Genomic DNA, 22,879 nt, shown 5'->3' with positions numbered 1-22,879 from the left:
GGGATGGCAATGTGCTATAGTGGTCTAGCAGCGGAACTCGCAAATAGCATGTTGCTGGACTGAATCCCTGTTAAGACTTTTCCTGCAAGACATTTGAGCCAAGCACCTGACATGGATTGCATTAGTAAATATCCAGCTGTATCAATAGCTGCTGTACAAACAATTAGCCTAAGCTAATATAAGCATCTACAGATAAGGGTGTTTGCTGACCAAACAGACAATGTAAAGTGACGGACTACAGAGCCCAGCTGTAACACTCGTGTTTCTTAGCTTTCTCTTTGTGCCCATCTCTTTACGTTGGCGTTTTAATGGTTTGCACGCTGTGCATGTCACCAATGAATTCATTCAATGTTTAACTCCCCTTCAGTCAAATGAACGCTGTGGAAAACCCCACCAGGAGGACTCTGTGAGTGAAAGATAGTAGCACTATTGTGCGTGTGCAGGAAGCTGTATGAAACGATGCTTTGTGCTACAGGAATGACAAGGAGAGGACATATTCATGTTTTACAGTAATAAGTGGCGATTCTGTTCCCCTCTCACCAAGCTGGATTTGGCATTTAACTTTGGTTTTCAATTGCCCCCGCGTGCACAGTGCCTGGCTTGTGACATGATATTTAACACATTCTTCACCTCGCAAATTGCTTTTGTTCTCCCTCGCCATGTATAAAATCAAAACAAAAGGGACATTTCACTTTCTGGATTAAAAAAAAAAAAAAAAATTCTTCAGTTTTAGTGGATGTTTTTGATTGGCCCCTGACAGTTTTGTGTGCTATAAAGGCTATTTGTGATGCTTGGGAAAGTTTGTGATGACCTGTAGGCCTGGTGGGTATTTAGGGGGTTTGTAGTCTAAAACCAGAAAATACACTCCAAGTTACATAGCTGCTTGTGCAGTGCTTCATGGCCATGCTTAGACACAAGAGGACAGGAGACATGAGCGGGAAGCTATGCTTCTTTTCGTTCTACAAATGGCCTTTTCTGTATCTTGGCTGTCGACTGTATCAATAATACTGTGCATTTCTTAATTTTTTTGTGTGTTCCTGTTCCTGTATTCCAGATAAGTTCAATACTTACGTCACGCTGAAGGTGCAAAATGTCAAAAGCACAACCGTCACTGTACGTGGAGATCTGCCATGCTGGGAGCAAGACTTCATGTTGTAAGTACCATGCAGTTCTACCGCTAATGCTGTTGAGGGCAGCATTATCACTTAAGCAAAAATATATAAATAAATAAAATAAAATCTTTTTCCTGAATTTTTCTTTTTTCTTTTTTTTTTCCTTTTAGGCTTTTTCCTAAATAAATAAACTTCATAATATAATGTTTCTTTTGTGTCTGTTTCATTTGATTCAGTTTGAGGACATTGCAATTTAAAAACAATGTTTGGCAAGATGTAAAATCTTGCCAAACATTGTCATCTGCTGCAGATGGGTACTTGATCACAGTGCATGTGGCTTTTAGCTATTGAACTGAAAGGCCTGTGCCACTTTACCTGGAATCTGGGGCAGTGTTTCCTAGACTAGAATTTTACAGAGGCCTTAATCCAATCTTCTGTGTCCAGCATCGGAAAATATATGCCTGCAATGGGTGTCCTGATGCAAAAACAATAAGAGGAGATGGAGAGAAACATAATGGGAGTGGCTCCCTTATGGCTGCACAGGCATTGCTATGGACGAACCAGGCCTTTCCTTTCATTGGCCCTTTCTCATAGAAGGTTCTGGTGACCAATAGAGGTTTCTGGGGCTTCCAGGCTTCCTGGAAAGAGAAGGTGCACCATGCTACCTGTGTTTTATTGTTATGAACTATCACCTTGATTTAAGGATAAACATAAAAAATTACCGTAATCTGTAGACAAATTTCAATTGTTATTACATTATAGTATAGTTTATGGTTATGGTATCAGATTATTGTTTTAAACATTGTGTCTCTGTCTGTATGCACAGTATCTATCACTATCAAGTTAACCCTAAATAAAAGCACACTATCTAAAGATAACTGGGTTTTTATACATTAACATTAATAGGGATTGTGGAGGATGTCTATCTCTATCAAGTGAACCCTATAAAAACACACAATAATCCAAAGATAACTGGGTTTTTATGCGTTAACATTAATGGGGATTGTGGTGGTTGAGCAGAGTGGCGTTTCGGCGTTTTGTTGCCATACTGCTCTGTAAGAGCCTGCAGACAGAGCCGTCTCCCTGTGCCACAGCTGTGTAGGGAGGAGTGGAGGGGAGGAGGGGGGAGGGGACTCTGGCAGAATCACCCTGCGGAGGGAGGGCGTGGAACAGCCCGGGCCTCCCCGCTGATGGATTCATTAGAGCGCTAGCAGCCGCGGCTAATAGACCAATTAAGCTCCGCGTGGCAGATTGGGACCGCGCCGTACCGGGTCGCCCAGCGAGGGATAGACCTGCCGGCGGGGCGGGAGATGAGAGACGGAGCAGCTTGATAGATCCCGATCTCCAATCCCCCCCCCCCTCCCCAACCCGTGCCCCCGCCTCCCCCATTCGCATATTATTTAATAATAATGAGAAAATCATAGCATGTACTGTCGTCTGTTACCGCCTGCCTTCACTCCTAATAGCATAGCGATTTTTGTAATGGTCACTTTTTTTTTTTTTTTTGCTTCACTATGTTCTTTTCCTGTTCTTACATCCGATGGTGTGATTTTCGCAGTTCATTCAGTAATGAAAATCACATCAGGCTGGTCTTTTCTGTAACCAGGTAGGTCAGCTGAATTCAGTTCACTTTTGCCGTGACTACCTGGGGAATCATTGGAATTAGTGTGGGATTGTGTAGTCAGTCAGGTGTAAGGAGTATGATAAGCTAGCCAGGTTTTGTGGGAATTTGATCTGAACAGTGAAGATGACACTTCTACTCCAAAGTGGCATCTTTAATGACCACAATGAGTCACTTAAGAGGTTAACAAAGCATGTCATGTTGTTCAATTCTTAGTCGATTGTCCTGATTGCAGTTTAGAGAGGTGAATCTGCACATACATGTGCGTGTCAGCATCTGTGTCATGCTGAGTGGTGCTACAGTGAAGGCTCAAATGAGGGAACAGAATTTGCCAGAAGTAGTGGTTTGATGAACAGCATAATGGTCTGATGGCAACGGCACCAAAAGTGAAATGTTGTGTGTGAGGCACTTGGGTGACTAACTCGCAGAGGGGTGAGACAGTGTGCTGAGCTGCTAAAGAGTGTTAAGTTGTGTATGTGTGTGTGTGCGTGTGTATGTGCGTATGTGTGAATAGTGCAGTAAAGCAGTTTTAAGCTGATGGCCTCTTCTGTGGAGCAGTAGGGCAGTGCTCCACGTGTCAGGTGTTGGGTATTGGGTCAGGAGGGAGTTTCCCAGCTGCAAGATTAGTGTTGATCAAGGTAAGCCTTGGCCACAGTGTGGATTAGAGACAGCTTTATTCTAAGGAGGAACACGCACATGGTCCTCACTACCACAGAGGAAGAACGGACACATTGCCCTCACTACCACAGAGGAAGAACACACACTTCCACTTCCTCTTCCACAGTGGAGAAACGTGCACACGTTCCTCACTACCTCTGAGGAAGAAGAAAAACACAGTCATCCCTTGTTGTGCCCGGGCAGATAGTCCTATCCTGTACATCTGCAAAGAATACCCATTAAACTGAGACACATGGTGGTACCCACTGACTATGAAGAACAGGTGCACTTTCATCCAGACCCACAATGAAGAACAGACATTTGGTCATCCCCACCAAACCCTGTGTATATATTGTTATCCCCTGAGCCTTCTCTTAGTATAATACAGCCTTAACAGATGTATGTTTTTGAAGTGTGTCATTCATCAGGGTCTATAATATAACCCTCTTCTTTCTTTGCGTCAGATTCTCAGAATATCTTCTTGCTGGTGTTTTGCTTTTGTTTTAAACAAAGGGAAGCCTCTTGCGTGACTCTCTCTTCTGCTGCGGGGGCTCTGCATTTTTTAAAACTCGATTTGTTTCTGCAGACGCTCATTTCAAGTGCCGTCATTCTTCTTCCATTGTGCTCCGTGGCAAAGGTGGATTGCTTGTCATACTGAGTTATCAACGAGCCTGTCGGTGTGCTCATTTGCACCAGAGAAATCCCTTTTCCTGCGGATGTTAGATTTCCTGCACCCCACTGCCAAAGGCCTGCCAGAAGCAAGAATCCTTCTGAAGATTTCTTGAGTATTTATCACAGCTGTTGCTTTTTGATTGTCCAAAAGTGAACATGGCACACAGCAGGACAGGTCTCCCTTATTTAAGAATGTTGCTTTAGCTAATAGGTTGCAACTTCTTAGGTTAAAAATTCATAAAATTATTCATAAAATAAACCGCCAATATTTTCATGAATAATAATTTAAGAAATCTTTCATCTACTTTATTTTTTAACCCTAAGAAAGCAAAACCTGTTAGCCTGTGCAGTGTCCAAAAAAATATGAAAAATATATTATATTTTGTTGTGTCACACACAAGTGCTCTTGCTCTCAGTAAAATGTAAACTTCCTTCAGCTGTGTAGACGTAACTCGTCCCTGTTGTAATTTTTCCCTTGACGTTTACTGTATCTTTCCTGCGTCAGGAATATTGTTTAACTGCTGCACTGTTGCCTCCTTTAGACGGAGCTCCTTTGTTGTTCAGACAGGAAGCTACGGGGTTTTGTTTATGTTGTCATGTTGGCATTTACCTCTGCACATGGTTCTCGCCGATAACAAAGAGAACATAACTGAGCAGAAAGCATTATGTAACATAAGTGGTGAGTTGTCACTACAATTGAGTACTCATGCACCCTGTCGTTTTTGGGTGGGGGTGGGGGCGATGAGGGGTATGGATCTTGAGCTGCCAGTGGGGACCTTTGTAGGCTGAAATGTCTCTGGCACTGCAGTTTGTGCAGCCTATGCAGAAGACTGACATCTGCCAGGATGAAGGGAGTGGGTGGAGGAAAGTGAGGAACAGAGGAATGGGAGGATAGAGAGTGAAGGATGGGATACTGCTCACAGATGGGGGGGGGGGGCAGGCAGGGGCCTGGGGGGCTGTTAGGTGCTGGTTGGCTGGTCCTCTTTAGGCACTGTTATGGGCCCTACGGTCTGGTGTCTGTTAAACCTTGTTCCAGTGTGTGGATGGGCCCCGTGGTCTGGTGTAAGGTAAGGCACTGTTCCAGTGTGTGGATGGGCCCCGTGGTCTGGTTTCGAATCCGATTCCCTCAGGGTGATGCACAATTGCATGTAGCATCATCCAGGGATTCAAGAGGAGCAGATATCTGTTCAGAAAGCAGATGTATCTCTTCTAACACCAGCGGGTGCTGCTGTCCTCTGTAGCAGAAGATCACATGCTCCATCAAACTTCAGATACCCCACTGACAGGCAACAGTCTTACTGTCCTAGCTGTGGAAGAGACAGAGACAGAAGTGGTCGGATCTGATCTACCCACTATCAGCAGAGCGTGATGAGATGCCCTTCTCTTTCGGGACTGAAGACCCCTTGCCGCACTTGTCCAAGTGCGAGGGGGTGCCGTCACTCTCTGTAACGGGCGCCCTATTCTGGCTCCCACCGCTGAGCTCCATTACTCTGCCATTTACGCTGCTGCTAATTAGCATCTCGATCAAACTCGCGCCGGCCTCCCTCCCCCGCCTTCCTGGCTCTAGGAGTCGAAAACCCTGCTGGACCAGGAGTTGAGTGCTTTTTCCCTGCCTCGGAATATTAAAAAGGGGACCCCTCCCTGTCTTCCCTTGCATCTCCATTTTCAGGCCCCCACCCCACCCCCCGAAGTAGTCCGAGACCCTCCCCTCTGTGCTCTCAATGAAAAATGAATTCGCCTCCCTTCTGGTTTTTTTTTTTCTCCCAGTTTATGGACTGTGTCTGTGTCTGTGGCCTTTGATAGGAAAGCCCTCATTTAACAAGGCTTCTTCCATCTGTACTGGAACCATATTCCGTCTCTCTCTGCAGTCTCACGGAGGGCCACAGAGATGACAGACAGCCTTTTTTTATTATTCCGGGCTTTTGTTTCACACCCAAGCCATGTTTTACTGTTGTGACTTAAAAAATGCCTCCAGTGGAAGGCCAGTTGAGTACCTCCATAAATAGGAGACAATGCCGGGCTTCTGAACTGGAACAGAGGGCAGATGTTATTGAGCGCCAGCCAAGGTGAAACCGAAAGGCACGGAATGGCGGTTGTTTTCTGCCGGGCGTGGCTCACGGCCCTCACTTCCTCTACGCCAGGATCATCACAGCGGGGACTTTTACCTATACTCCTATTAACTATGAAATATGTCACATGTTCAGTGCTTTCAAAAAAAAAATGAATGAATAAAAAATAAGCAAAAGACCTCCAGGGAAATTCTTGGATCACGGGTCACATATGTGGGGAATGACGTCCTACGGTGTTCATGAATAATTCTTGCTGGTATTTATGGAACACAGGGATTCTGTGCAGTCCGTGGCCAGGCACAGGCAGTTAATTGGGGCAGTGCTCATTAGGTCCCCCCCAGAGCTCACTCCCGCTGCTTCTGACTGCTCCCGCTAGCCGGTGCGTTAAGAGTTAATGGGCTCTTGCAGTGTCTGTCGCCAGTGCTAGGCTAACAGAATGCAGCAATGCCCAATGGTATATGAACTTGTGATAAATATTATTGAATGATACGCATGTCGCACAGAGAAAATTTTGTCTCGGGCGCAGGAATTTCACCTGGCAGCCTTGTGTTTGTGTGTGTGTGTGTGTGTGTGTGTGTGCATGCATGCACGTGCGTGTGTATGCGTGTGTGTACGTGCATGTGTTTGTGTGTGTCTGACGGCCTGTGTGTGTGTATGTGTGTGTGTGTGTGTGTGTGTGTGCATGCATGTGCGTGTGCATGTGTGTGTGGGTGCCTGTGTGTGTGGGTCTGTACAGTATGTGCATATGTGTGTGCGCATGCGTGTTTGTGTATATGCATATGCGTGCGTGCATACAGTACGTCTGTGTGTGTGTGAATGAGAGCTAGGCTTGTACAGTAACTTCACAGTTGTAGGTTTGATTCCCTGGAGGGGCACTGCTGTTGTGCCCTTACCAAGGTACTTAAATCTGAATCACTGCAGTGAACAACCAGCAATGTTAGTCACTCCGGATAAGCCTGCCTGGTAAATGCCTGAAATGTAAATGTAAACTTTGTAATATTTATAGTGTGAGTTTTCTGGTGGTTTTGCCTGAGGGAATTTGTAATGTGACTAAATCAGGAGAAGTACTGAACTGAATTTGTGTGGTTTTCAGTTTTTTTATTTCCGCTGTGTTTTACGAACTGTCCCCACACGGCTGTATTGAGATTGGAAAGTACTACTGAAAGTACTACTGAAAGCGCAGAATGCATCAAGTGGGTTCCAGCCAGCTTTTGATATTGCCATATTGGGAATAGCTTATGGGTGTACGTGTTCAAGATCGGATATTGCAGTGGAAGTTTGGCTTTTGATTCATTTGTCTATTTTTGCTTCATAATAACAAACCTCTCCATCACCGACATAAAAACCTTTGGACGAGAGTGCCAGAGTTATCGCTTGTCTCACCATCAGAATGGGAATTTGACGTTAACTAGTTAACGTTAACCTAATGCATATCCATCTGTGTCATTCACATTTGTTTCCATGACTTCCTGGATTGGCTCGTTTGTTTTGTTGGTCAATTAATACAATCTAATATTATTTGTTCTTCCATTTACTGTCAATGCCACTTTTCTTCATTAGCAATAAGAAACATAATCAAATCTCTGTGGTTGTGTTGTCTGAGGTTTTAATGGTCTTTCTTAAAGTGGAATATTAAATGTCAGATGTTTGTGAGTGGTTCTGTCATTGAGTGATCCTCCCCGCCTTTCCTGGTGGATTATTTCCTGAATGTTTAAATAAAATTTTTATGCAGTTTTTGGTTTCATTTAGAGGAAAGGTTTTTTTTTGTGACCCTGTTTCTTTTTTTCAAAGCTTTATGAAAATGAAAGCTCTGTGGAAAACCTTTTAAAAAATTTGCATGAACAAATGGAGGAAGGGAACATGCTGTTTTTTAGTTTTACCAAGTTTTACCAAAAAACATGTTGTGGGTCAACCCACTTTGTCATCCCAACGTTAGTTCAGTTGGTAATTAAAAAAGCTGAATGTTATTGCATTTTAAACAGGCCCAGTAGATGATTAATATCTTGCCGCTCTGTATATCCATAGTAAAAGAGAAACTTGCCAGTGCTGAGTGTCCACTTAGCTGAGCTTGAACCTCCTCTTTGATATCTGTTAACACTCAGCATCTCTTAAGGGCCTGACTGTACTTTAAAACGTATTGAATTGCAATGTGTCATTAGCCAGAAAGCCACTGACCACATTTGTAATCTATCACATGCCTGTGAAACTCAACTGGTCATAATTAGCTGTAAGAACACTTAATTTCAGTGTGATACATCCTTGTATGGGTTGTGGGTGCAATCATGTAAAATCGTATGTAAAAAGAATAAATAAATAAAATGGTAACACTTTAGGTTATTCTGTGGACTGATGCTGAGTAGGACATTATCTGTGTTATAGGTCAACAGTTCAATATTATTAAACATGTTGTAAATACAGTATCAGGCAGTGCCTCTAGTGGTGATGTGTGGTATTGAAGGAGTTGTTAACACAGTGAGACGTTAGCCTTTTTTTTCCCCCCCAAAGCTGCTTCTTGCAGCTTCAGCCGAAATCTAGAAAATGAAAATCCTGAATGATGTCTGCATCAGCAGACGCCTCCAAGGAGTCTTGGGAGTCGGACTGCTTATCGCATCGCTTTTCTTTATAGAGCCGTTTCCCTCTGTGACACCCCCAGTTTAGTGGTAGTCGCACAATTATTTATTTATATTTATGCATTTATCTGTGGACGGCAGCCCTCTGGCCTCATCTGGGGCAGGCATTGCAGCTTGTTATGACAACGCTCGTTAATTACCCATTGTTAATTAAGCGCTCGCTAACGCTCGTCAGCTCCGGCTCCTTCCCCTTTGTCTCGAACTAATTTCAAAGTGGATATGCAAATGAGACGCTGCACTCTGACGGCAGTCTGGAAATATGCTTTCAAGAACGCGTTTATTCCCCTCAAACTTTAGTGTGCTGCATTTAATTTGACGTTGAGAGGAGCCGGCCTCGCCACTTATTCATGATTGCTCCTGTGAGATCATGCTCAGAGAGGAAGGTTGAGAAACTCCGTGGTCCCTTAGCTCTGGCTTCATTTAATCACTTTCAGTGCCTGTCCTGATGTGTCTCTCCATCTTAATCTCCCCCTGTCAGCCTTTTATGAACACTCTACTCTGCAGACAGCGGGGTCTCAAATTAACTTTTTTTCTGCACCGGCCACTGTGGCAGGTAGATGAAATTTCTAGCTGCCACTCAGAGTTTTTACCTGCCACTCCTGAAAACAGTGGAATTACAGGCGCCGAGCCCTGATAACATCAGGGACTTCGCTTGCTCTCCTCGGAGGCTAGCTCCCAGCACACAGCTCAAAACATGCCTGTGCCCTCATCAGGACCCAACCAGTTGGGCCGTTCCCCTTTTTTCGCAGAACGCTCCATTTTTTTACCGAAGTACCTCTTTTTTTTGCCATCCCCTGGATCCTGAGATTCTTGGCTCTTTTATTCTGGAGGCTGAATTATTCCAGGAAAATGGAACACATTGTATGTTCCCACGCTAGCCTCTGACAAAAGCAAGCAACGTTGAGTGACGAGAGAGTGGGTAGACATGTTTGGGTGAGTGTTTTGATTGACATTCTTGATAACTGGCCAAATCCAACACCAGAGAGAGTGGAGTCTTGATTGTCGATCAAAGTGGCATAGCAACTGCGACTAGGGCCACCAGTTTGTGCCGGAGCACATCAAGGCAACATCACGGTCCTGCAGATTCCTTCTGTACAACATCAGAAGGATTCGACCATACCTGACTACGCACTCCACCCAGCTGCTTGTCCAGGCTACGGTGACCTCCCGCCTTGATTACTTCAACTCTCTCCTTGCAAGCCTGCCAGCTTGTGCCATACAGTCACTACAGATGATTCAAAATGCTGCTGCCCGACTCATCTACAACCTTCCCAAATTCTCCCACACCACTCCTCTGCTGCGGTCACTCCACTGGCTACCAGTCGCTGCCAGGATCTGGTTCAAAGTCCTGACCCTCGCCTACACTGCAGCCAACAGGATGGCCCCTATCTACTTGCAGGACATGATTCGATTCTATACGCCTGCTGGACCACTCCGCTCTGCAGCGGCAGGTTGCCGTGTACCCCCTCCCACCCGAGTAAAGAGATCACAGAGCTTCTCCACCCTAGCTCCCCAGTGGTGGAATGAACTCCCTGTCCCTCTTCGAACCTCTCCTTCACTACCCATCTTCCGCCGTGGTCTGAAGACTCATCTCTTCAGACTATACTTGGACTAACTACCACCAATCTGTATATCATTTCACTTTAAATCCCCCCCTTTCATAACACTCATTACATGTACCCCCATTCCAGCACGTTTTGGTCATTTGTATTTGTCCTAATATTGTAGCTGGTTCTTCTGTCTAGTTGGCTTGGCAGAGGTTAGGTCAGAATAGTGTTCACTGTGTGAATTAAACTGTGTTCTTGGCTAGAAATAGCTATACAAAATAGGTATTGTATCTTACTGAACCTGTGTTTTGTAGTTGTCCATGACCATGAAATGCACTTTTGTACGTCGCTTTGGATAGAAGTGTCTGCCAAATAAATGTAATGTAATGTAATGTCTCTCCTTGTTGTCTTGCATGGTACTTCAGTCCTCCGCCAGCTAGAGGTCGCAATGGCCTCTTTGTCAAGCCCCATTTCAAACCATTGTCCCATTTTCACCACTTCACTAATTTAAGTTGATAAAGTAATTGCCACTATTTAAGCACAGATGATGACTGGCAGCTATGATTTCAAGCGACACACGTAAAATTCAATTTGATTACTTACTACCCTATTTTTAAGTTTCATTCAGGGGCATAATAGGTTTCATTAGAAGCATTATATAAATATTAAAAATTATAGCAGTTATATAACATTTAACTTGCAGAAAAAAGTTCAATAAAAAATAAATTCATGATTCAACTGATTAACTAATCATGGTCTTCAATCAAGACTTTAAGTAGATTCAGGTGTCTTAGTGCTGGGCTAAAACAAAAACCTGCTGCCACACTGGCATTTTAGATTAAATTGGAAACTAAAATTGGACACACTCAGCTAATGCTAAAGCTATCTGGCATCTGTCTCTGTCTCTGTGCAGTTTTCTAGTGCTGAGCACTCTGTGTGAGGTCTGTCTATGTATATGCCCTTAAACAGTGAACTCTAACTGTAAGGTCTGTGTTTGTGTGCCCTTGGGTAGTGTACACTAAATGTAATGTCTGTGTTTGTATGCTATGTATTTCAGTAGTGTGCACTATCTGTAAGTTCTGGGTTTGTATACTCTACCCTTGGGTAGTGCACACTAAATGTAAAGTCTGTGTTTGTATGCTATGTATTTCAGAAGTGTACACTATCTGTAAGTGCTGGGTTTGTATACTCTACCCTTGGGTAGTCCACACTAAATGTAAAGTGTTGTTTGTGTGCTACAGCGAGATCAGTCGGCTGGACCTGGGGCTAATTGTGGAGGTTTGGAACAAGGGCCTGATCTGGGACACCATGGTCGGAACAGCCTGGATTCCCCTGGATACCATCCACCAATCAGATGAGGTGAGGAACACACACACACACACGCACATGCACACACACACACACACACGCACGCATGCACGCACACGCACATACACATACACATGCGTGTACGTGCGCAGGCACACAAATGCACTCACACACAGACACACACACACTCACACACACATTGTTGTTTTGAGTTTGTGATGTACAGTGCAGTTATGTGCCAGACAGGCAGCCTGCGGGGCCTTCATTAACTGGCAAAATACACTGCGAGGCTCGTTAGAGAGTTCACTTATTAACGAGGCAGTGCTGAAGCGGTCACTGTTGTTACATTTCAGAGTGGAATTATATAATTAGTTTATTTGCTGAGAGCAGCAAAAATAAAAAAAATAGATATTTATGTCTTGAAACAAATTGCTACATTTATTTAATGCCTTCTTGAGGCTGTCCTTTTTGGGAACATCCTTCAGTGTGGTGGGATCTGGGTCTGACACACTACAGACACAGTTCAGCTTTTAACACATTACCGTGTGTGTGTGTGTGCGCGTGCATGAGTGCATGTGTGTGTGCGTGCGTGTGTCAATATGTGTCCATGCATTGTGTGTATAAGTGTGTGTGTCCTCATAGCTATACTAAACTGTTGAATCATCTCTCATTAGAAACACATATCATTGCTAATCTGCTCTGGGTTGTTAAGTGCCTTGTGGCACACTGAGCTGTGCTCATGTTTGTATATCCATAGAGTATGTGTATCTGTTTGCTGTGTTTATGTAATGCCTCATCTACCAGAAAGTCAAAAAAGAACCAATGAAATACAGTACAATGTCCCATGTTTCTTAACCCCTCACTCGCTGTCTCTCTCTCCCCCACTCTCTGCACGGTCAGGAGGGTCCGGGCGAGTGGACCTCTCTGGACTCGGAGGTTCTGATGAAGGCGGATGAGATATACGGCACCAAGAACCCCACCCCCCACCAGGTGCTGCTGGACACCAGGTTCGAGCTGCCCTTCGGTGAGCATCTTCCCCGGAGGCCCCTCCCCTTTACCTGTATGTCTGGAATGAGTGAGTGAGAGAGTGAGTGAGTATATATGTATATATATGTATATATATATATATATATATATATATATCAGGTCTTTTCACTTTTTCCTGGTGATAAGCTATTTTCATTTGGGCATTTAGGAGATTCTCTTATTCACCGGGACTTAACGGATTATAGTTTTTATGTTAATTCCATTCATACAGCTGCGTTATATTTTATGAGGAAGCAATCAGGTTAAGTACCTTTTCGGGGGGGGGGCATGACAATATTGCCCCACCCGGGAATCAAAATTGCAACCTCTGCAAGCTCAATTGCCACGTCATTATACATTACTGTTGGCTGCAAACTCTGACCTTGCGACATGTTGGTATAGACATCTGCATGTATTTCAAGTAATACGGTGTGTACTACCTAGCGGAGTATTATTTCAACAGGTAATTATTATTAGGATTTCTATGCAAGCGCAAGATTTGCAAAGAGCTCACAGTGACTGGAAGATATTAGATTATTTTTACAGACTCCTCCTTTGGGCCTCTCATTGCTGACTACAGCCCACAAACCAATAAGAGGCCACCTCACCCTCGAACTCTGACCACACACCAATCAGACAGCATCATTAACAGTAATCTTCCTCCTTTATCACTAAACTACATGCTTACTTGGTGTTTCGGTCGTGTTCCTTGACCGTGAAGCATAATCAAGGTTTATTTGTACTGTTTTAATATTGTGTCTTCTAATGTTTGCTTGTCTGTGGCAGGGCTCCTTTGAAAATGACCTCCCTGCATAAATAAAGGTCAAATAAAATACATTAAAATTTAATTGGTCTGTCCTGCTTTCATCATAGACCAATCTGATATGAGGAAACTGTGTGCGCAGTCACACGGGTTGGATAAGTCAGCTGTATTCGTAAGGTTGTTTTATACAGACTCGAGTGTTTACTAAAGCTTATACGTACCTTTGGGGGTCGCGAATGAGTGACCCATCGGCTTCCAGTTTTCCCAACATTACCCCTGAATAATCAAATCAGGTATCTGTGCAAGATGAGGAAGTTATTTATTGATTTATTGGGGTCAGATGTATATAGCAGCTGTAAATGGAATGAGCTTTAAGACTACCAGTTCAAATCCACAATGTGTTGCTTCGGGCAAATCCTTCAGCTTAACCTGAAACCACATCTGTAAATATCCAACAGGACAGTTGTGGGTAATGGATGCAGTGTAATAACATAAGAGAGGCATAATGTCAACAAGATGACATTCATCCCATCTTGGCTCACAATTTACTTTACATACTGGACAGTATCTGACACCCCAAAGGTCTCTGTTAGTATTCTTGGATATAAATGTGTATCTAATTATAATTTACATCGTTTGTTTTTTTGGGGGGCGCCTATCAGTTAGATTAGTCTGGAACAGCGGAGATGGACGGCCATGCCCTTATAACAGGCCCTTCCCACCCATTTCCCTCCTCGGCTGACAGCCTCCGTGATTGCCCGTGGTTTGATTAATGGAAATGCCACGGGCATTGAGACAGACTCCTCGGGACGGCAGACCGCGTGCCGTCGCCATTAATATGTAAACAAGCGGCGATGCGCCAAAACCCGCCGGGCTCCGGGGCAACTGGGAACCCACAGTAATTACGGCGTAATGCGGTTTGCGGGTTCCCTGACTCGGAAGTGCTGGGATTAGCAACGTCACTTCTTCTGGAGCCCCTGGGGAACACCTGCCTGTGTGAGAGTCAGGGGCGCTAACTCTAACTCTTAAAGTTAAAATCATACATATTAACATTTTTTTCCTGATGATTCATATAGTAACTGTATTGTTACTATATACACAGTAAAATGTGCAGTGTTAAATCAACTCTTACAGAGTTTATGTAAGTCCACTATGGCCGGTGTGAACACTGAACATTTTACTGTGTACACCTGAACCCTTATTTCCGAAGCATCACAGCATCAAGTAAAAGTGCTGGTCTAGGACAAGTTTTGCCTTTTAGCTTTTATTGGATATGATTAAGATGTAGTTACAGGACATCTGATCCTAGATCAGCTCTTCTACTCTGAGAAGCTTTGTGAATGCAGGTCCTGATATTTATTTTTCTGAAGTTCTCCAATGGATGCAAAAGCAGTACCGTGCCTAGCATTTTAATGTGGTACATGGTTAAATTCCCCTTCTCCATGCTGGTGCATCTACAAAATGTTCCAGTTCAATAATAATAATTTCTGAGAAATATTCCAATTTGATGGTACTTTCAGTGAGCCAAATTCCTGTGAATATGTTTTGGTAGCTGTCAAAAATCTGTGATTTTTAATGTCTGTTGGTACCCAGTAACATTGGAATAGTAATTTGTGTCATGATATGGTGCATTATTTTTAAATAAAAAGTAAATTTGAAGAGCTTGTCTTCACTCTGGTTGTAATCCAGGCTGGCTGCCCCCATCAGCAAGGCACTATTATGAGAGGAGGGATTTTATGTAATACCTTCACTGTTATGAAGGTCTTTGTTGCCACAACTTAAACTTTAAAATTTCAATGTACATAGTTTAATGGATAATGAACACAAGCTCATTTTCAGTCACCAGGGAAGGATGTTTGTGTTTGTCAGAGCAAAGCCTGACAATATCAACACTGGACATGGACACATTATAGTACTAGTGTGATTTTTTATCGTAATTGTTTCAAAATTAACTTATTTTACCCACTGACCATTGGAAGGTAATGTCTTCTTATACCACTAGTGAGACAATATCATGCAGAAATCAAACCTAGCCAATAACATAGCAATGCCCATAGAAATGTAATAGTCAAGGGAGTGGTGGGGTTGTAGGGTGCAGGAACAAAAATGAATGTGGCTGACTGCAATCCTAACTCCCTACTCAGATATCCCAGAAGAAGAAGCCCGGTACTGGACCAGGAAGTTAGAACGAATCAACACCATGCGGATTCACGATGAGGTAAGGAACCAGCATTTCCAATTTTGCTATGGTTCTGAGGTCACTACTGTAATCACTGTGGTATTGACATTTAAATATGGTAAACAACTAAGAGTTCACTTCATTTTAAAGAGCTCTAAATGAAAAGTTCAAAATGTGAAGTTGCTGGGGATGGTCTAATCTGGGCTTTGGAAAGTACTCTGTGGACTTTAATGTTTCATGTCTGCCATCTAAGGGTGATCTAATGTTATTGCAACTCCTGATCGAAAATTCTGTACAATGAAATGTTTAAAAAAAAAAAAAATTATTTTATCATTACTTTTATGCAGGGCCTAAATACAGCATCTAACATTTTTTTCATATTCTGGTCTGGCCATTATTGTGAATAGAAATTCACCACGAGTGAAGTTTTAGCCATCATAAGTGCCTTTAATCACAAGTCACTGTGTGAGAGTGCCTGTTAAGGACCTGAAGCTAAATTTAAATGCAATAAACTGCGCATATCATGTAACTTTTAGTGATGTCATACTTATAATGAATTATAATTATGATTTCCCCAGCGTATAGGCAAACATGGCTGATACTGGGTTAATAAGATGACAGCAAAACAAAATGACAGCTCCATATCAGGTGAACGCGATTAGCAGCCCCCCTGGTAATTTGACTGGATCCAGGCGCATTAAAAAGGATTTAACATTCAATCTGTGACAGTATCCGCTGCCTCTGTAACACTTACCTATGCCGGTGTCCTCCCTGTGATGTTACAAGTACACAGTGTCAGAAAGGACAGGATTGGGCATGCCAGTCTGAAAGCTTGTACGGTTTGAGTCGCTTTGTATTGAAGTGTCCTTAAATGACCGTCTTGCACCTGTCAACCATTTAATCAATATTCTGACTTGTTTTTTCCGGACTGTTTTTGATTATCTGGACACAGTGGCCGTTCTATTCACTGGCAATGCACAAATGGAAGTAAACAAGAAGTGAAGTATTTCTAACAACCATGATTTATTTCAAGGCCACACATTACTGTGTTTCTCCATTGTACCCATGGAGTGCAGCAGCTTTAAAACTAGTGCTGGTACTTTTTTGAGCTTTCAAGGTGATCTGTGAAGATAGGGGAGAGGGATAATATATGTTCATTTCTGAATTACTCAGTGTTGATAGCTGTCGTTCTGTGCTAATCCGTTTGACTTTTGCACCTGGAGTGTTTTTCCTTTGGCTGTAACGCAATCAAAATCTCTCCTTTCTCCCGCAACTAAATTAAGGCGTTTGTCTTATGCTTTTATGAAATGCTGTTTGACAAGTTCTTTTTGGTGAAAAACGCTGAAAGCGTCAAATTGTGTTTTGAAGTGGGAATGAAAAAGAACTTGGATTTTAATTGTGAGTTCAAGTTCAGTTCAAATGTCGACAGGCCACTGTGCACTTGAATCAGCATGTGCCTCCATCCCCTCTCCCTAATTATGGGTCATTTTCTTGTCGTTTCTGTCTTCTGTTTTCTCCGTCCCTCCACATCACCCCCCTCTCTCGTTCCCCTGCAGTACCCTTTGCATGATGATCAGCGAAGACGTCTGCCGCCTGTGCCGTCCCAGTGCTGTAAGTATAACCCGCATCGCCTCAATAGCACTGGGGTTCCCTGTTCCTGTGTCTATCTTTGTGCCCAAAACAGGCACCTTCAGACCTCAAGGTTCACCAGGACTCCTGTGTGTGTGGCCAATACCAGGCCTGCTTGTTCTGATGGTGAAAAATGATTGGTTCTGAGTAAAATAGATTTTTACTGATCAATTAAAACGGCAGTAACCATGTGACCTTTGGAAGTTGGAGGTGCCAGCTTCTTTGCTATAGGAGAATTGGAAGAATAGTTTATTAAAGTGCAGAGGGTGTGAGGAAATGTGTTTCCTGTGATCATCACATGCTTTCCTCCGTTCCCTCTGGTTTGTGTTTACTTACATTACTGTCCTATGAGTTTCAATGTATTTTCATTTATATAATTTGGATATGTGTGCTTTACCCACCATACAGAGAGAAAGGGAGAGGGAGAGGGAGAGAGAGGGTGAGGGAGAATATTCATTATGTTTTGTGGCATGGTTCATGTTTACCACTAGATGGCAGAATCGAATCATCTTTCTGATTGTTCAACCGATCAAGTCTGTACTTTAGGATCTAACTGCTGTCTCATTCCCTTCGTATTCAGTCTTCATTGTTTCAATGGTACTTTTTGTGTCATCCTTCAAATTATTTCAGAAGCTGCATTGACTTTTATATCACAATGTCAACATTGGAATACATAGTTGAGCTGTATAAAGGAAAAACAAGCATGCATGTGGCTATGATTTTAATGTGGCAATATTAGTTTTGATGACTTTTGGTTAAGAAGTTGGCAAACAACATGTCAAAAACAGCCAAGTCTTAAGGCAGTGCTTCCTTTGGTCATTTTGGTAATATATTAAATCATGTTCTTCTGTGCCTTATCTAGAAATCTACTGAGCCTGTGATAGGCAAAAATTCACCAAAATGTATCTTCTCATTCATAATACATTCCAAGGGAATTTGCGTATAAACTATATTCAAAATGATAGAGGGGTCGGTTGCTTTACAGATGACCTGTATAAATCAAACAGACAAAGAGGTGAGAATCCAGTATTATATATGGAATGCATACCAGCAACTACATGCTTCAAATACATGCATATGAAATGCTATTGAAATGTCTGTACTCGGCTAACCCACATCAACTAGAGGAAATGCAGTTGTGATGTTATCACAATAATCACCCTTACCTTATTTTCACAGGTACATTTGAAAGATTTTGTATTTTTACCTTTGTTGTCTGCTAATGTTTGCACCCATGCCAGGCAATTGGGCTTATTTTGGATGGAGCGACCAACAGAGTATGTACCACGGTTCCTGTATTTTTCTTTCGCTGTTTTTATTTGGACATTTCCTTCTGCTATTTGTGACAGGTGCATGTTATGGTCTTTTCACACCAGTGAGGATATTCATGTGTGTACTCTGCCTCTCATTCACTGTCTCTACATCGCCACATTTATCATCCCGTTTTGGCTTCTGTCACTCTCTGTCACTCTCTCTCTCTCAGGCTGGCCCTGAAGCAACAGGCCACAGGGGTCAGAAAGCAGTGCTTTGTCACCCTCAAACTGGGTGAAGTTATGGCTGCATTGAACAAATTACAGCCTGTGATTGGTAGCACAAAGTAGCACCCAATATGTGGTTTATAAAGCATCATTGTCCCATACCCATCAGAGCTGTTTGGAACAACCTCCCCAGCTTGCCTCAAGGAGTTGTGAACCACATATTTTCCATTATTTTACTGTAACTTATTATTTAGTCTTTAGCCTCCTGTAGAGGCATGTAGCCAGATTAGGGGTGGGCATTCACAGTCGTCAGCAGATAGCTTAGTAATCAAAGGGGCATGTATCCATTCTTTTAGAACGTAATTTCGGGCTACAGTAAATGCGGTCATTAGCCATTTGAAAAGCAGCTGTAATTACTGACTGTTCTGTGAACTATAAGACAAAAAAAGCTTTTTAAAAAAAATAAAATAAAAAAAAGCAGTCACATTGCAGCATCAGTGTGACATTATCAGCAAGAAGAGAACAGAGGTGACACGAGGTCCCATTTTAAAGATTCTGGATTTTATTTTTTTTTTAAGCCTAAAAGACCATTGTAATACATTACCCTGGATTCCATCAAAATGGGTCCTTGACCTTTCTTTGCAAGGATTACTTTTGTCATTGTGCATTAAAATTTTTCTGTCGGTCCAGAAAAAGTAACATTTGCATTTAATTGACTGTTAATCGAAAGTTAAGGGCAAATGCTGATGGAGTTCAAGAGAAGATGCTGTTTAAAAAATCCCTTCATTTTTCTCTTCCAGTTCTTTTCCCGTTGTGACTTTAAACTTGTTGCTCAGGTATCTATACCCCACTCAAGCAGCCCCAGGGTTCATTAGCAGTGCATTAAATAAAGCTAAAGCCAGTTACTGTCTTTGACGAACGTGTGTTCCTCGGAGACGGGAATGTACCTCTACCATCAGTGTCTGGAACGACTGGGACCAAGAGGTCATTTCAGAGAAGTCATCTGTGAAATGGCACTTAAGACTATTCCAGGGAACTGTACATTTGCTGACGCATGCCAAGAGCCTTTTCAGAGAAAAGGCCATTGTTAAAAGTGTACAAAGAGGTCACTCATAGAAAATACTTTTTTTTTTTTTTTTTACAAATGCAACTAGTGGGCATTTCAGAAGAGAAAAGCTGTAGCAACTGGGTGGATAATACATCTGAAAATTTTAACCAAGTAATGTTTCTATGACAGAAGCTTTTTCTGGGAAAAAGATATTTTTTTTAAGTATAAGGCTTTCCAGGCGCTCAGACTATAACTGAAATTATTTGCGGACAGGCATCTTCAGTTCATACACACCGGTACTCCTGTACTGTGTCATGAGATTCATATTCTGCTCTTTTCACAATCATGTACCGTGTTTCCATGCTGTGTCATTCTTCATTTGCTAGGGAATCCATCCAGAGGCTTATGCGCATGAATATTTGAAATATTTACCAAGGTGAGAGAGTACTGCCCATCCCAGAGACATACCCTAAACAGATAGGGATTTGGGTTGTGTTAATACAAGCACCAGGACTCTAGAAATGTGTGTGTGCTTACATGCTTGGAAATTCCAAAGAATACAGAAAAACCATCAGACAAGGTAACAATAAGATTTACCGTGATTATGCTGCATTTTGATACCCAAACTATAATTACCTATAACATCTTGACCATTTGAAAATAACAAAATACACTTTTGCTAGTATTTTAATCTTGAAGCATTCTACTGCTACAGAAGGGGTTAATAGTCCAAAAATAAAAATAAACGTAAACACATTGTCATTATGTATGTTCTGGTTTCATTTGGAATGTAGCCTATTCATTATTACTGAATTATGCTTAAATAAAAAAAAACAGTGTATCCTTGTTGATCACAATTAATCTGCAAAACGTGTTTATATATGTACTGTAACTTTATGACCTAATAGATTTTTAACTATTTGACTGCACTTTTGTTTGCTGACAGTTAAGTATTTTTTATCATAAACATATGTTCTACATTTCTGCAAACACACAGTTGCGTAAGCAACCATTGTCCTTGGAGACGTCAAGAAAAGTAGTTTCAATATTTGCTACCAGGGATGAATAGCATTCAGGAATTATTTGTTAGATAATTAACAATTAATACTTCCCGAATTCACTTACACTGACGTGCAAAATTAACTCCAAGTCTAAAGGAGGAGCTATTTCAATGGATCGAGTGGTTTCCCTACTTTACGGTCCAAAGGTGATACACGTGATACATCTTTCACAGGCCTTGGTAAATAAGAAATGGATGTGTGTGTGTATGTTTGCCTTTATGTTGTGTTTTTTTAAATGTTATTTTACATATGTATGTACCTTATTTATTATTGAAATCATTGGAAATATTAATCTTTCTTTTTGGAAAATGAATTATAGATTTTGCCTGGACCTTGACTAAAATGTGTAATTATTAAATGTTCTTACACACAGCAATATGAAAATCAAACTTAGTAAATGAGAACTATTATTAACTACTAAAGAATTGATGATGGCCATTTTCATTTTTTATTTATTATTGAACGGATGGAATCGTCCAAGTTCTAAAATTCAATGTCTTTTTTGCATTTGAAACATAAAATTCAATATTTAATAATTTTAAAAGAATGGTTTCTACGGCAAAATCTTACTTGTTGCATTATATGTTTTATTTATAAATGACTTCATTTATGTTTGAGAAGATTCGTGGTTTTGGTTTTTTGGTCTGGAAGCCCAAGAAGGTTGGTTTCAGGGGATCTTTCAGCATGGACCATCACAGGAAAGGAAGATGAACAAGGCTTGAACCAGTAGCTTTTGAGGCACCTCAGGAAGATCAAACCTTTCAAAGCCCTCTACATTACACCTGTTCCCTGTTTTCCCCCTTCCTGAATCCTCCAGATCGAACCACCGGGACCCTTTCCGTGTTTTAAAGCATGTGCTGTTTCCCTTGTCCACAGCTTTGGATGACCACGACAGTGCGGTAGATGACCGGGACAGTGACTACCGCAGTGAGACAAACAGTCTGCCCCCGAGGTACCACACTACAGCCCAGCCCAACTCCTCAATGCACCAGTATCCCATGGGCCGCCGGCTTCCCCACCAGGCCTTCTCCAGGGAGTCTGCCACCGACTCCATGCAGAGCTATGACATGGAGTGTAGGGAACCCCAGGGCACCAGGTATGAGGACGCACGTGCGCACACGCACACGCGCACACACACGCGCACATACGTGCAACCACACAAACGCTCGCGAGTCAAACTTTGGCTCTGTACATGTCTGTATAAGAATAATCCTCAGCATTCTTATTTAAATCTCAGGTAAATGTATTTGCACTAATGCCTGCATATTTTAGTAATGTGTTGCTAATGTGTGAGTATGTATACTATGAATGTGCAGAGCATAATAACAAAATCCTACATACACTATAAATGACACGTCCTCAATCAAAATCAACTGACTTTGCATTAGACCAAGCAAAGTTTGTGCTCTAAACAGAATTATTCTAATATTTGAGATGGCAGGTGTACAGTTCTGCCTTTCAGCTATTATGTTGCTCTGAATTGCAGCGCTACTTTAATCTAATTTTCTCTCATCTGAAGGCAGGAGCTTCCTTCAGATGTTTAAACAGTTTTTTTAAATGCTGATTTCTAGTGACAATTTTAGCCCCTTTAGTTTTTAACATCAGGAAGTTGATTACCAAAATCATTACAGGGTTGATTTTGCATCCGTCCTCACACCCTGTCTATTCAGAAGCAGAGAAGCCAATATTATGTGTGAGCTCCACAACACAAAAGAAGTTGTGATGACATTCATAGCCAGTGAGAGAACCGTGCTGTGCACACTGAGAGCCATTCAATTTCCCTCAATTTATCTCAAACCGAGAGTGATGCACAAGTTAAAAACACGGGGAGGGTAATCCCATTGCAGCCTGTGATGCATTTAGGCTGCACTGTAGGCCTAGGATCAGGGGTCTAAATCAGAAGAGGATGGATATCACAGGCACTGCAGTGAGTGTTTGAAATGGAATAGAAATGAAACCCATGGCTTATTGCTGCTGGGTTCCGGATTGTTTTAACCCTAAAGCATTTCTCGCTGTTTATAGTGGGCGTGTATTAAACATCAAGAATGTAACAGCTCTTTATAGAGTTTTGTTAAACTA

The 22,879-nt window shown here is 42.2% G+C and overlaps 1 protein-coding gene across 1 annotated transcript in view; it reads left to right on the top strand.

The window, feature by feature from the left end:
- LOC135233161 (uncharacterized) overlaps positions 1 to 22,879 on the top strand; it is a 164,693-nt gene that overhangs the window by 36,959 nt on the left and 104,855 nt on the right. Inside the window, exons 3-8 of the mRNA XM_064296420.1 lie at positions 1,055 to 1,154; positions 11,550 to 11,667; positions 12,517 to 12,640; positions 15,550 to 15,623; positions 17,141 to 17,195; positions 21,677 to 21,896. Coding sequence (XP_064152490.1) covers positions 1,055 to 1,154; positions 11,550 to 11,667; positions 12,517 to 12,640; positions 15,550 to 15,623; positions 17,141 to 17,195; positions 21,677 to 21,896 — 691 coding nt within the window. The remainder of the gene's footprint in view (positions 1 to 1,054; positions 1,155 to 11,549; positions 11,668 to 12,516; positions 12,641 to 15,549; positions 15,624 to 17,140; positions 17,196 to 21,676; positions 21,897 to 22,879) is intronic.

The sequence above is a fragment of the Anguilla rostrata genome, chromosome 10 (genome assembly GCF_018555375.3).
Source record: "Anguilla rostrata isolate EN2019 chromosome 10, ASM1855537v3, whole genome shotgun sequence".
Taxonomy (NCBI): Eukaryota; Metazoa; Chordata; class Actinopteri; order Anguilliformes; family Anguillidae; genus Anguilla; species Anguilla rostrata.
The sequence above is the reverse complement of the archived record's forward strand: the minus strand, read 5'-3'. Positions and strand labels throughout refer to the sequence as shown.